This window comes from Echiichthys vipera (assembly GCF_963691815.1).
Source record: "Echiichthys vipera genome assembly, chromosome: 11".
Lineage (NCBI taxonomy): Eukaryota > Metazoa > Chordata > Actinopteri > Perciformes > Trachinidae > Echiichthys > Echiichthys vipera.
Genome location: NC_139836.1, coordinates 31,491,901 through 31,506,545, shown reverse-complemented (window position 1 = coordinate 31,506,545; position 14,645 = coordinate 31,491,901). Strand labels below are relative to the sequence as shown.

The 14,645-nt window shown below is 42.4% G+C and overlaps 1 protein-coding gene across 1 annotated transcript in view; it reads left to right on the top strand.

The window, feature by feature from the left end:
- The window catches only part of ndst2a (N-deacetylase/N-sulfotransferase (heparan glucosaminyl) 2a), an 86,965-nt gene that overhangs the window by 63,848 nt on the left and 8,472 nt on the right, over positions 1-14,645 (top strand). Inside the window, exons 8-11 of the mRNA XM_083923071.1 lie at positions 510-692; positions 3,391-3,487; positions 3,570-3,693; positions 12,662-12,836. Of these exons, the coding sequence (XP_083779197.1) occupies positions 510-692; positions 3,391-3,487; positions 3,570-3,693; positions 12,662-12,836 (579 nt within the window). The remainder of the gene's footprint in view (positions 1-509; positions 693-3,390; positions 3,488-3,569; positions 3,694-12,661; positions 12,837-14,645) is intronic.

Below are 14,645 nucleotides of genomic sequence, written 5' to 3'. Positions count from 1 at the left end.
TTTGCTTCCACTCTAACGACAGTCTTGGAGCACAAAGAGTTTCAGTGACATCATCGCCTTTGTGAGAGGTTAAATACCTGGATCTCCAGACCAGTTAGTTGGACCAGTCCCAGCCTGGTCAGATGCATACATGAACTGATGAAGCCTCTTGGATGAGAGGTGAAACGTCTTCCTAGACAAATAACCAAGTCCAGTTGCTTTTGACCAAAATTGCATTGATAATAATAATTAGACAATTAGACAGTATAGTTGTTTTTAGAGGTTTGTGTGAATTAAAAAGTGATTGTTTTTCTGCTAAATTTATCTTTGAAAATAGATCTTGATCAGATAATTTTTCACTTGTGGCCACCATTTTTCTACGTGAAAACACTGCTGTCTGTTGAGCTTATAGTTGGTCATTATCCAGCCTACACACCTTCTGGTTTGAGCTCAAGGACTTGTTGCTCTGACAACAGCTCCAGGCAGATGTTAAACTAACTTGTAAAGTATATTGTGCTCTCTCAATCCAGATCAGTATCTTCATGACACACCTGTCTAACTATGGCAACGATCGTCTGGGTCTGTACACCTTTGAGTCTTTGGTGAAGTTTGTCCAGTGTTGGACCAACCTAAGGCTGCAGACGTTGCCCCCTGTCCGGCTCGCTGAGAAATACTTCCAAATCTTCCCTGAGGAGAGAGACCCACTCTGGCAGGTCAGAATACTGATTTTGTTTTGGAGAGCTCACAAACTTTACAAACAGATGTTTGAGTTGAATCTTAAAGACATTTTACTATTTTGATAAGTACTTCTGTGCGGCGTCCTTTGCACAGGCACAAAGCAGGGTATGCCACTTCACACATCCCTCATGTTGTTTTGCCGGAGTTTATTCTCCAGCTTTCTCCTATATCTGTCTTTAGCCTCCTTGACTTTAAGTTTGAGTACCCCTTGCACTCTCCTCACCTCATCACGGTTGCCATCTCTCAACACTCTCTTCTTTTTACTCAGGATGGCCTTAATGTCCTTAGTGAACCAAGGTTAGTTATTAGCGTAGCAGGTTACAGTCCGAGCTGGTACATTGCAGTCCACTCAAAAATGAATGTAGTCCGTGATGCACTCAGTATGTCCTCCCTGTGCGGCTCACAAAGTGCAGGCCAGTCAGTCACTTCAAAGCAGCCCCGCAGTATCTAAGAGAGTGCTCACACTGTCCTCCCGGACCACGACCTGGACTTTAGGGTACTTGTCCCCCCTCCCTCTCCCCCCCGCGCCCCAGCCCCGTTTGTACTCACACTGCCAGGGCCGGCCAATGCTTCTTCTGTCCATACGCCATCACGCCGTAACACGTCACATGCATTGATCGCGTGTGTGTGGCTTTGTTTACAAATCTTTCCACAGACCTCTGAGTTTTTGTGCGTCTTGTCGACTGTTTTTGAATATTTTCATCCGACCAAATCTGCAGTAAACACTCCACCTCGCACCACACCAACGTGAACCTTTCACCGCCATTGTTGTTGTTGTTAAATGTCCGTGCATGGTCCGTCCTTCTATTTACATGTCCGAACAGGCGGACTTAACGCTACTGCCGTAGGGCTCGTGCACGTGCGCACGCTCGTGCTCGTACATGTGCAAACGGCTCCGCTAAAACCCACCTCTTTGAAGGGGGCCGTGGACGGTCCGCTGGCCGCAGTTGAGCGCGGAGCGGGTGTACTCACATGGCTTAAAGGTACTAGACTTTAGCTGAAAAAACGGTTTTGGCCGCGGCCAAGAGGACAATGTGAGCGTGCTCCCGCTTGAAAGAGGTGGGCTTTAGCGGAGCCGTTTGCACATGTACGAGCACGAGCGTGCGCACGTGTGCGAGCACGTGCACGAGCCCTACGGCAGTAGCGTTAAGTCCGCCTGTTCGGACATGTTAATAGAAGGACGGACCATGCACGGACATTTAACAACAACAACAATGGCGGTGAAAGGTTCATGTTGGTGTGATGCGGAGGTGGAGTGTTAACTGCAGATTTGGTCGATGAAAAGATTCAAAATCAGTCGACAAGACGCACAAAAACTCAGAGGTCTGTGGAAAGATTTGTAAACAAAGCCACACACACGCGATCAATGCGTGTGACGTGTTACGGCGTGATGGCGTATGGACAGCAAGAAGCATTGGCCGGCCCTGGCAGTGTGAGTACAAACGGGGCTGGGGCGCGGGGGGAGAGGGAGGGGGGACAAGTACCCTAAAGTCCGGGTCGCGGTCCGGAAGGACAGTGTGAGTACGCTCAAAGAAGCCTCCTCAGACCAACTCCTCACAGTCCGTGTTGTCAAAGGCTTCCTCTTCACCAGAGGTGAACCAGGTTATGATCTGACCTGCCCAGGGTGGGGAGAGAAGGGGAGATGTATTCATCCTTAATGTTAGCATACATCAGGTCCAGAGTCCTCTCCTGTCTGGTAGGACAGCTTACGTATTGTTGGAAGGTCGGCAGAACCCTATCCACGGTGTTGTGCTTAAAGTCTCCCAACGTAATGATTAGGGCACTGGGATGTTGAGTCTGGAGTCTGGAGTCTGGAGATGGTGATGTGTATGTTGCTGCAGGCAGATGTCGGGTTTGCAGAGGGAGGGACGTACAGAACAACAGTGATGACATGCGGGATCTCTCTAGGAAGATGGTATGGACGGAGTCCAACAGCCAGCAGTTTAATACCCAGGCTACAGAGCTGTTCTTTTAATGGTGATATGACCAGGACTACACCATCTGCTTTTTACTAGAATGGCAAGCCCCCCTCCTTTCCACTTACTGCTCTCAGTGCTATCCCGGTCAGCCCGAATTGTGTGGAAGCCATCCACATAGACGTTCTGGTCCGTAATGTCCCTGTGCGGCCATGTGTCCGGGAAACACATCAGACTGCACACACGGTACTCCGGGTGGCTCTGCGTTAGCGCCATCAGTTCATCCATTTTGTTGTAGATGGACTGTACATTTCCCATAACAACAGAGGGGAGACACAGCTTAAATCGTCTCCTCTCCATAAGCCCGTCCCGTCTCGACCCTCCTCTATTGCCCCGACGTTGCTTTCCACCTCTGCATCCCCGGTGGGTTTTTTTCCAGAGTTTGGGTGGAATGTCAGCTGGTCTGGCCACTATGCCAGCAGGCATTAGTGCGATCAGCTGTTCTCCAGAGTAAACAAAGGCAGGGTGTCCCGGTGGAAGTGGCATTGTTAAAAATTGTGAAAAAAAAGAAGGTAACCTCATTGTAGAGGGCAGAACTTCACAGAAGTTAGGAAGAAGAAACAGAAAGAACAAAAAGAGAATAAAAGTTAAAGTTTAAAAAAGCGAACCCAAAGGCTGGAGCAGTAACAGGCAGCATGCAACTTCTTTGCATGCGCACTAGAAGAGTTTTTGAGTCTTGATGTGAAATATCTTTCAGAACCCTTGTCATGACAAGAGACACAAGGATATCTGGTCTAAAGAAAAGACCTGTGACCGACTCCCCAAGTTCCTCGTCATTGGACCACAGAAAACAGGTACCACACTCTATCTACTTTTTCAACTTCATATTTTTCTATATTATGTCTCTCTTCATTATTATAAATGTCTTTACTGAAGGCACTACAGCACTTCATTCATTCCTGAGCCTCCACCCAGCAGTCACCAGCTCCTTCCCCAGCCCCACCACCTTTGAGGAAATCCAATTCTTCAGTGGAGCAAATTATGAAAACGGGATTGACTGGTAAATACAGAACTACCACATACTTCAGAAAGTCCTCAATACTTAGGTACTGCTTAAATATATGTCTTTAAATGTCTTATTTAAAAAGGTTCAGTTTTGCTGAACTGGTTCCTGCAAGGGCTTAAATGCTAAAAATACTCACATGACACATACACTGCACTAAAAGTGTTAGGGTAATCAGAGAAATCATTCCTCCTCCCCATACTGGCAGTGAAGTCATCTTTCGTTTTCAGGTAGTGACACACCAAGCTGACAGTCGGCTGTCGGTCAAAGTTGAGTGTCTGTCCAGTTAGATTTTTGTGGTGTGCCGCTCACCCTTTTTGGCAGTTTTTCAGCCAATTCAGCATGTTAAATCAGCGGGGGAGCAGGTAGAACCCATCTGTGAGGGAAATCATTCTGTTTGTCACTTCAGTTCCCCGTGCTCAAATGTCTTTTCTGTTTGGTCCCCTAACAAACAGTCTTGCTGATACAGGTACCACCACACCCTGCCATTTACTCACATGGTCCAGTATGTTCTCCCAAAACGAGTAGACCAGTTTACATGAAGTAGTTTTGAAGGGGTGAAAAAAATCTGTGAACTATCAATCTCCCCTTCACCTCACATGTGTTTCCCCGTATTTGATAAGTCATTTAACCAGTCCTCCTAACTCAAATCACACCCTAGGTCTTTCTGTAAAATGATCCTCAGATTTTTATACACATCTTCTCGTATACCATTAAATATCTTGTAGAATATGGCTGCTCTGTGTGTTATACTAGGTAGGTCCAAAACTTCAATCAGTGTATTCTTGTTGTGACTAAATTTACCCTTTGGGATACAGTCTCTTAAATATTTCCAGAAATTACCTTTATATTCCAGATTATATTCTTGCATTATATCAGAAGTATGGCTGGGTTGTACCATAGAGAGGCTTAAGGCGATTTAAGTGAGAAATACCATATATCTTATGAGTTTCTCTCCAGGCTGCTTTAGAATAAAACAACACTGGGTTTGAAAAAGAATTAGGTCGTAACACCATGTGAGAGGACTTTCAGAGGTTCAGTTCATGATGATGATTTCAATGTTTTATCATTCTAGACATTTCAAATGATAGATTATATAATCTTACATTAAGTAGACCCATATCTCTTATTTCCCGCTGACCACATGTCCTTTATATTAATCCTTGGTCTCTTTTTTTTTTTAACTTATTGAAACTTTTCATACAACAATTACGTTGTCAGGGTTTACACACTTCTCAAAGCAATCCTACTCATAGCAGTGACCTTATTGTCCAGGGGTGATGGTTGTGTCCTCTTGCCGTATTTTATAATCTGTCCATTTATCCCATTTCTCCTGAAATTGTGTCTCTTGTAGCCTTAGTTAATGTGTAATTTTTTCCATTGCAAATATTTCTTCCACAGTGCTCGCCCACTGCTCCACAGTCAGTGATTCTGCTTTATACCATAGCCTTGTTTATTGCTTTCTTACTTGCAGATAGCAGAACTTTAAAAAGATACTCATCCTCTTTTTGTATTATATCTTGTGTCAAATGACCCAACTAAAGTATCTTACAAGATTTGGGTATTTTTCTTAACCCTATAAAGCCTGACCCATGAAAAAATAGTCAGAAAATTCTAATTTTTTGGGACTGAAATGTTTATTATACCCTCAAACAAAATCCCAATTTTTTTTGCCACATCATTTTGTTTATGATATATTTTTTGTATCACATTTGATACATGGGGTTGTTTTGGCAACTTTTTGTTCACAACTTATGTTAATTTTAGATACAAAAACAGATTTTTCCGACAACATTTTGACAATATAGAACATTTCAGGTAGTTTTTCTCATGTTTCTGTTTACATTAAACTTTTTATAGCCTTTTTATTTCATGTTGTGGTAGACACAAAAACATTTTCGGTCCTTGTTCAGGCAAAGATGCACCTTACACTTCTCACAGTACACATGTGAGAAATGATTGCCGGTGCAGTGCTTGCATCTCTAACGGGTTTCTCATGTTGGAAAATGATCAGTGCCATCCCTTCTCACATCAAGGGGCACACTGCAGCCTAGCCTTTTACGGGGTGATGTTGGAGTCACTTCTGGAGAAGATAGTGGTCTGAGTTTGGCCTTTCCAGCCCTTGATAGAGAAGTGCCAACCAAAGCCTGAAACTTTGACAGTGCCATGGGTTTCATCTGGGGCTTTAGCTCTTTCTGGTCCCTTCTGTAGAGGTTCCACACATTGATGACAGCCACTGTAACAGTGTGCCACCAGATGTACATGTACCATCTTCGTGATCTGAAGCTGAACATGTAAAGTGCAGACAGCATATCAAGGAGATCAGCACCTCCTTTGAACTTGTTGTATGTTTCAACAATGGCTGGTCTGGGAACCATTATGTAAGTTTTGGAATTGCGATCCCAGCGTTTCACATTTCCCACAGGTTCAATTCCACCAAAAGAGGAAATCATCTTAATACCCCATTTGTGAGGAACTGTTCTTGCATGGCCTGAGCTTCCACAAATTATCTTTCTTTGCATCATCAGACACACTGAGGTTGTCCTGAAAGTCAAGCAGTGTCAGCAATTTCAAAAACTGATCTCGAGACATCACATTACAAACTGTAGGGAGCTTTGTCTCCATCCCATATGCATGTACAGTACATGCCTAGAACCTGCTCTATCTCTTTGAAAGTTGTGTTTACTGACCTACCCTCTTTTTGTAGTCTGTACAGGTTTGTTTGTTCTGTAGTTTTCATCAGTGACAAACAGTTTGAAACACATGTACGGTCTCCCGTCACACCTGTCATCTTTGCCTTCCTCAACACATGCAATGAAATCGACTGATTGATATTTATTTTTCTCCACATAAAATGTAATTTAAGATGGCATTTCAGCCATTAATTAGAATAATAAATAAATAAAATTGTGTTCAGGGTAAATCACCTTATATACCTACAGTATCAAATTTGATACACTCATTTCTAACACGATTTAACTCTAATATAAAGAATTAATTATTAAATAATTATGCATTGTTTCAATGCAGAAGATATTTATCATGAAAAATGAGTAAGACATTTTTTTTTATTCCTACCGTAAGTTCTTGAAAATGAGTAAATGTTTTCCTGAAAAAGGTGTGTGGCTGATCTGATGACAGCAGCCATTTTGAAAAGGTCAAAAAAAGCCCCTCCAATGACTGCATTGGAATGATAATCCACTAGGGGGCAGAGTACAGGTATCAAGTCGTATACAACACATTTTTAAGGAAAGTATTGATAATGTTGATAAAATGGAGCTCTCAGAAACTAGCGTAGCAAATATGATACAAATGGTTTTATAGGCCATATTTCATCCCAATATCCTATTATCTTTTGACAAGACCATAGACTGTGTAATGAATGAACAGAGCTACGGTGATGTCACTCATAGGTTTGCGAACCTCCAAAAAGAAACCTACTCGGACGCTGCCAAAAAAAAATTTCTATGTGGATGGGGTGCTGCCATCCTTAAGTTGTGCAACCGTAGACAGGAAAGGGAGGAGCTTGGGGGGACGAAGAGTGCATCGATTGGATCCTGGGTTGGACCCCACAAGCGGTCCATGTGCATGCCCACTTCTTTCGGCAACCATACGTATCTGAGCCGCTGCTGCTGCTAACAACATTAGCTTGGATAATTGGAGGTAAGCTGTACAGCTAACTCAACCCTCATTACTGTAGTAGTACTACGTTTGGTAAACATGAAAAATAACCATTGACCTTGTGTTGTTATTGAAGCTGAAGTTACACTGTGTAAGCTGTCACTGTCGTTGCTTGACGGGATAACGTGAATAATGGAACGATAATGGCATTATATTACATTATTATAATATTACCTTCTGTATGATAATGACGTGCTGTTTGTTCAAGACTCAGGATATCAGCAGATGGATGAGCTAAATTAACTAGTTTACACCACAGAATACTTTCTGAGTACAGCTCAGCATTATGTGTGTTAAGAATTAACGTTTGTACACTTTTTACAAGTCCTTTCAACTGCATTATTAATATTGTTAATGACATTAAAAATATTTAATTAATAAGCCATTGATGTTAATATTTTGTTTCAGGAGTAAAAACAGCGTGACAGTCACCATGGCATGTAAACCCGCTCTATGTGAGTAATAAGTGAGTAATATTGTGAGTAGAAATTACATTTCTATTCAATGTAAAATAGTACAGTAGGTGTTTAATTTTATTTTTTACAACAAAGGCTTTTCCTCTACAGCCTACCATATGATCCATTTCTCAACATTAGAATTTTTTTCTGTCCATCCAGCCAGTGTGTGGATTATAGGAGACTATGTCTGGTGATGGGCTGACAGAGCTACAGAGAACAGGGGAACAGCCTTGGCATTGAGGGAGCTGACATACTGCATATTTTTTTATTTACTGTATGCATTATTACATACAGTAAATACACCTGAATGTAAATTTTGCACTGAATTAATTATTATTTATTACATTCTTCTGTACACATTCACGTATTATCTTTACAGGGTTTACATGGATAATATAATTGTTGAAATGCATTCAGATTTTAATGTGCAATAAAAGTTCTTATGAAGGTCTTGCCAAAGGTTTGTTGATGTTTTTTATGGTGCAGATCTGGTATGAATTTTAACATTAGCACCATGTACAATATTGTAATCAGACAAGATAAAAGTTTTTGACACAACTTGTAATCCGTTAGAAGGCTCTTTATACAGTATGTTAGCTGTTATTAATAACCAAGCAAGAGTATTCTGTAGTTCATGTTAATACACAGCGGAAAAACAGAAAACTAGGATCATGTATTACATTTTTCAATTACAATAACTGTAGATATGAATAAAAGCATTGTGCGCATTAACGACAGAGAATAATAAATAAATTGCAACAACTGCAGTGGGTGATTTAAAGAGCTCACAACATTAACAGAGCGTGGTGAGCATAAGTGATTTGGTGATGATCCTCCTTTAGAATAAAAATGTTTTCTCTTGTGTAGCATAAAGTGAATAAAATTTTCATTTGGTCGTGCAACCCTGTGTTGTGGAAAGACGTATAAATCCATCCATTCATCATCACCCCACATTTGAGAACTAAAAATGTTGTCCATGCAGTCTTCTCTACAACCAGATGGATGACACCAAATATGCCCCTCCACAGATGAGCTCTTCCTTCTGTTGGCACTGTCACTCACTTTTCTCTGTGTGGAGACCCTTTACAGATGTAGCAAAAAGACAAACAAAATAAAATACATAAATTATTATACCATATAAAATAAATAGATACCTCAAACGTTACCAGATGTTAGTTTTTACATTCACCACTAAGTATTGATACATTTACTGTGTGATCAGTGCATCATAATGCAACTGTCTACCTTCTTGTCTAAGAAGAACTGATCCTCCTCAGAGTGTGCAATGCACAGAAGGATGCTGAAACAGAGGAAGTTAGCTCCGTGGTATAACTCACAAACCTGTGAATTAAAACAAGTATCGCGAAAATTAGAAAGTATATGGCGCTCTACTAAATTGGAGGAATCTTGCTTAGCTTGGCATGAAAGTCTAAAAACATATAGGAAGGCCCTCCGTAATGCCAGAGCAGCCTATTACTTATCTTTAATAGAGGAGAACAAGAACAATCCAAGATTTCTTTTCAGCACGGTAGCCAGGCTGACAGAGAGCAACAGCTCTATTGAGCCATGCATTCCTTTAACCCTCAGTAGTAACGACTTCATGACCTTCTTTAATGACAAAATTATAACTATTAGAGACAATATCAACTCGCTTGGCACAGATTTTTCTTCAAACCCAGGAACCAACTGTACAGCCTGATATGTTCTTGGATTGCTTTTCTACAGTTGACCTTAACAAATGAACATGTACTATTTCAGCATCAAAGCCCTCTACTTGTCTCCTAGACTCAATCCCAACTAGGTTACTTAAAGAAGTGTTACCTATAGTTAGCACTCCTGTATTAGATATGGTTAACATGTCTTTATCAGCAGGTTATGTACCACAGTCTTTTAAAGTAGCTGTAATTAAACCTCTTCTTAAAAAGCCCAGTTCTGATCCAGAGGTACTAGCCAACTATAGACCTATATCTAACCTTCCTTTTCTCTCTAAGATCCTCGAGATATTAGTCGCCAATCAGCTGTGCAACTTTTTACATAATAATGAGTTATTTGAGGACTTTTAGTCATGATTTAGAATGAATCATAGCACTGAGACAGCACTGGTAAAAATTACTAACTACCTTTTAATAGCTTCAGACAAAGGACTTGTCTCTGTACTTGTCTTACTAGATCTTAGTGCTGCGGTCGACACTATTGACCATCACATCCTGCTACAGAGACTGGAGCATCTAATTGGCATTAAAGGAACCGTACTGAGCTGGTTTAAGTCATATTTATCAGATAGATCTCAGTTTGTACATGTTAATGACAAATCCTCCATTCACACTAAAGTTAGCCACAGAGTCTCACAGGGTTCTGTCCTTGGACCGATTCTATTCACCTTATATATGCTTCCCTTAGGAAATATTATAAGGAAGCACTCCATAAACTTTCATTGTTATGCTGATGATACACAATTATATTTGTCGATCAAACCAGATGAAACCCATCAGTTAGATAAACTTCAAATGTGCATTAAGGAAATAAAAGCTGGGATAATACTTTTCCAGATACTCTGAGCTTCTCTCCTCTCTGTCTGTATCATTCATGTCTCATCAATGCATGTTACTAATTGTACTTCTTCCCCAGAGTTGTTTCATTTGTCGTCTCGCAGGTCTCTGCTGATCGTGGTGGTGCCTGCTGCCATGGTCCTGCATGACGCTTCCTGCTACTATTATAATTTATAATCTTAGCTGTGCTTGTTTCTACTATTCTGCTGTATTAACTGCTATAACATATAAGTCATATTCACATTACTATAGATATTATTATAGTTACTGGAAGTGTGTCTGTCTTTGTGTCTGTCTTTGTCTCTCTCTGTCCATCTGTGTGTCTTTTCTCTCTCCTTTTCTTCCTTCCCAACCGGTCAAGACAGATGGCCGTCCTCCACAGAGCTGGGTCTGTCTGACGGTCCTGCCTGTAATAGGGAAGGTTTTCGTTGCCACCGTACTCTACGGGGGAATTGTTGGGTCTATGTTTATCATAAATAAGTCATAGAGTGTGGTCTTTACCTAGTTTGTAAAGTGTCCTGAGATAACTGTTGTTATGATTTGGCACTATAAATAAAATTGAATTGAATTGAATTGAATATGCATCTGCTATTAAACGGAACTTGCTTATGTTTATTTATTCAAAATTTATATACATTTTTTTAAGCACTTGAATACATCATATAGATGTGACAGATTCACAGAAATAACTTACTTACTTACTAACAGCGTATATTCACAGAGAATTAGCAAAACTATACAAGAGTTACCGACAACAAGCAGCTATTAGCACATAAATGATGAGGCTAATATCAGGTTACATTAGCGCTAGCTTGATGAAGATTGCGCATCCATTTTAACGTGATATTAGCTGACATAGTAAGTTTGGTTAGCCAGAGATAAGGCTTAAATTAATATGTAACATTTGTTACCGGTTAAACTGAAAACTGCGCCACCGAAGAACAACATCACGGCTGATGTAGCGTCAAGATCTCCGAGACCTGTCAGTCACAAGTAAGCCACAGCCCCAATGCATCCCATGCTTAATCGTCTATTTGACTCAAACTGGGGCCGAATTTGAAAAAATTGACTTGAATTCAACCGGATGTCTTCTGCAACCCATGTATCGCCCCCTAGCGGCCACTGGCTAGTATACAGGCTTAAGGAACTTCCGCATTGGTTTCCTTTTTCCAGCCTTCTCAGACAGTTCACAGCCCTCCCAGTTGATCCTTAGCTTCATTTGTGTTATTCTTCATTCAGTCGTGGTAAATATCATTACTTCTTTCAATATCGGGAGTTATTTCCTCTCACACAGGTGCAGAACATGTGTGCTAGTTGGCCATTGAATGTAGTCTTCGTGGTGTGTTCAAGTGTAACTATTTGGGTGAGACACAAACGACACAACCGTCAGGCAACACAACTGTCACCCTTTAAAGTTGGGTTGGTGTGTCCCAGCCTTTAGTACAATATTTGTGCTAACATGCTGACTCGCAGTGGAGGGATATCTCCTTGTAGTCTCATGCAGTATTATCGCCAGGAAGCTACATGCGATTGCAATTTAAGACTAAATTAATTAAACCTGAAAAAAAAAAAACCTCAAGCATAAAGTCAAATTTTCAAAACAACAGTGATAAAGGCCTGGATTGACCAGGACATTGAGTCCAGGACCTAAACCCAATCCAGAATCTGTGTCACTGCTGTTGCTCACAAAGCCTGTGGCTTGTGGTGCTCAAAGAGCCAACAACCATTATTTCCAATAATCATGACCCGGTTACTCAAGATAATCCACAGACCTGTTGAGTAGTTTCATGCAGGAACTTTTTTCTTCACCCACCAACTGTATTACTGAACAGAAGGAAGTGTACTCATGAACTAGAGGCTTGTGCTCTTGACTGCGTAAACATTAATGGTCTTCTCATATGACCTGTAACATTAGCTGGCAAGTATTGTATTGAGTATTTTGATGTCCAAACTAACCAAATCATATTCTAAAGACTTAAGAAAGTAAACTTCGGGACAGATCCTTGCGAAAATCGCATGATACTCGTTTACATTTTTTTAAATTATTAAAGTGAGGATAATGATGTAAAAATGATCATTCTTCCAATATCTTGAATCATATCACAATTGCATCAGTCAAAATAAATGCAATTAGATATTTTTCTCATGCAGCTCTAGTTTGTGGAGATCTGTTTTCTGTTTATTCTGTAATTCAGAAGGTGACACAATAAAACAATAATATTGGGATATGAATACTTTTTAAGGCATTAGCTAACTTATTTTCTTTGTGACCATCAGGTACATGGACTTCTTTCCATTCCCTTCCAATGTCAGCACAGATTTCATGTTTGAAAAGAGTGCCAACTACTTTGACACAGAGATTGTACCTAAGAGAGCTGCAGCCCTGCTTCCCAGAGCCAAAATCCTGGCAGTGCTCATCAACCCGTCTGACAGGGCTTACTCCTGGTACCAGGTGAGAACCATCACAGAGTCACTGTATTTACATGCAGTTTAAAAACCTGATTACAATCGTGTTAAGAGCATACTTAGGTTTCTCAAACACCATGTAAACACCATACACCGGGTAAAATTGGAGTTCTCATACCCATGTTAGCATACCTAGATAACTCCTTTAGTAACCGAGTTTTACTTAAGTTCGAACTCAAGTTCGTACTATTGCCATATTGATGACCCCAGATCAGCCACTGAATATTTACGTGTTAGCCCTTTCCAACCTTCGCGTCAGGCGGCGCTGTGGTAACCCCCCCCCCCCGATCTGCGTCGCTATGCAGTATAAAACATGCTCCACAGCCACGCCAGTCCTTTTTGCTTATTCAGCTGCTGCTGCTGCTGACAGGCAAGAGCTAGCTAGTGCCGCTACTAGCTTGTTGCCAATACCTCAGTTCGCACTCTCCCACAGATATTAAAAAAACGAAGGATTTCAAACAGTGTGCATGTGGCTCCTACATGACAGCAGGAGATGGACACACACGCTGTGTTCAGTTGGGTTGGAAACACGCTGAAACGGCCCTTTCCGTTCCCGAACTTTTGCGTTAACTGCTTGGGGCTTCATGTGACCGCACTGCAACGTTGGGCTAAACTGTTAGGATAACCACGATCCTGCACTGTACTGCTGCCCAGCCTACAGGCGGTCGTGCGGACATCGACCACAATGGCGACCTCATGCCTCTGCCCGCCAAGCCGGCTCCGTGCCACAGCTCACCAGGTCGTTCTCTGCAGCACTGCTAGGACGACCAGGAGATGCGGTACGCACAGCACGCAGAGCTGCGGTACTTCGATACGTCCCAGTGGTCGTCAAAGGCAGACGAGGATGAAGTTGGCGAAGATGCGGGAGAGGCGCCGGAGGAGCTGCTCAAGAAGCCCGCTTCCACTTCTGTTCTTTCCAGTGCTTACTACACCGCCCTCTTCCCGTGCTGGATGATCTGACGAAGGAGGTAAAGTTTTCCTGGGCCTCACCCCATAAAACAATATCCCCGTCCAGCAGTTCGCCCCGTTCTCATCCCTTGACACAGAGCCGGAGCTGGGCTATTTGTCCATGCCACCCCTGTAGGATCCCGTGGCGGCTTACCTGTGTCCTTCCCTAACAGCAGCTAAGCCCCAGCTGCCGTAGAAGACGTGCAGTGTGACGGAGAACCTGGCGGTAAAAAGTAACAAGTCCAAGGGTCAACCTGCAATGCTGCTCAACAACATCTGCCTGCTGCAGGTTTATCAGGCGCACCTGCTGCCTAGAAGGAGATGCAACTCCGGAAGACTATGTGGAGCTGCGCAAGGCGATTGACCTCTGCCTCAACATGGCGAAAGCGGCAGCTCAAAATGCTGGCCGTGTAATTGGTTTCTCCGGAGTCACGCACAGACACCTGTGGCTGATCCTCACCCATATCTCCGAGAAGGAGAAGGTCCGCCTCTTGGATGCTCCAGTCACAACTTCAGGTCTTTTCGGCCCGGTTGTCGAGTCGGTGACCCACAAATTCGAGCGGCAAGAGAAGGAGAAGGTGGCCATTCAGAGCCTCATGCCCAGGAGAGCCCGCTCCCCGCAGCAGAAAACCCGGGGATAGCTCCAGCTCCTCCTGCCGAAATTCCTCCTCTCAGAGAGGCCGCTATGCAGCGTCTCAGTCCCGGGACGCAGTACCTAAACCCGCCGAAGCCTCTCCTTCAGGTGGTGAATACAACATGGCAGAAAGCTGAGGACCTGATTTCAGGATGGGGGATTATGGTATCGGACTGTCCACTCAACCTCTGATTACCATAAAGAAAGGGCTTG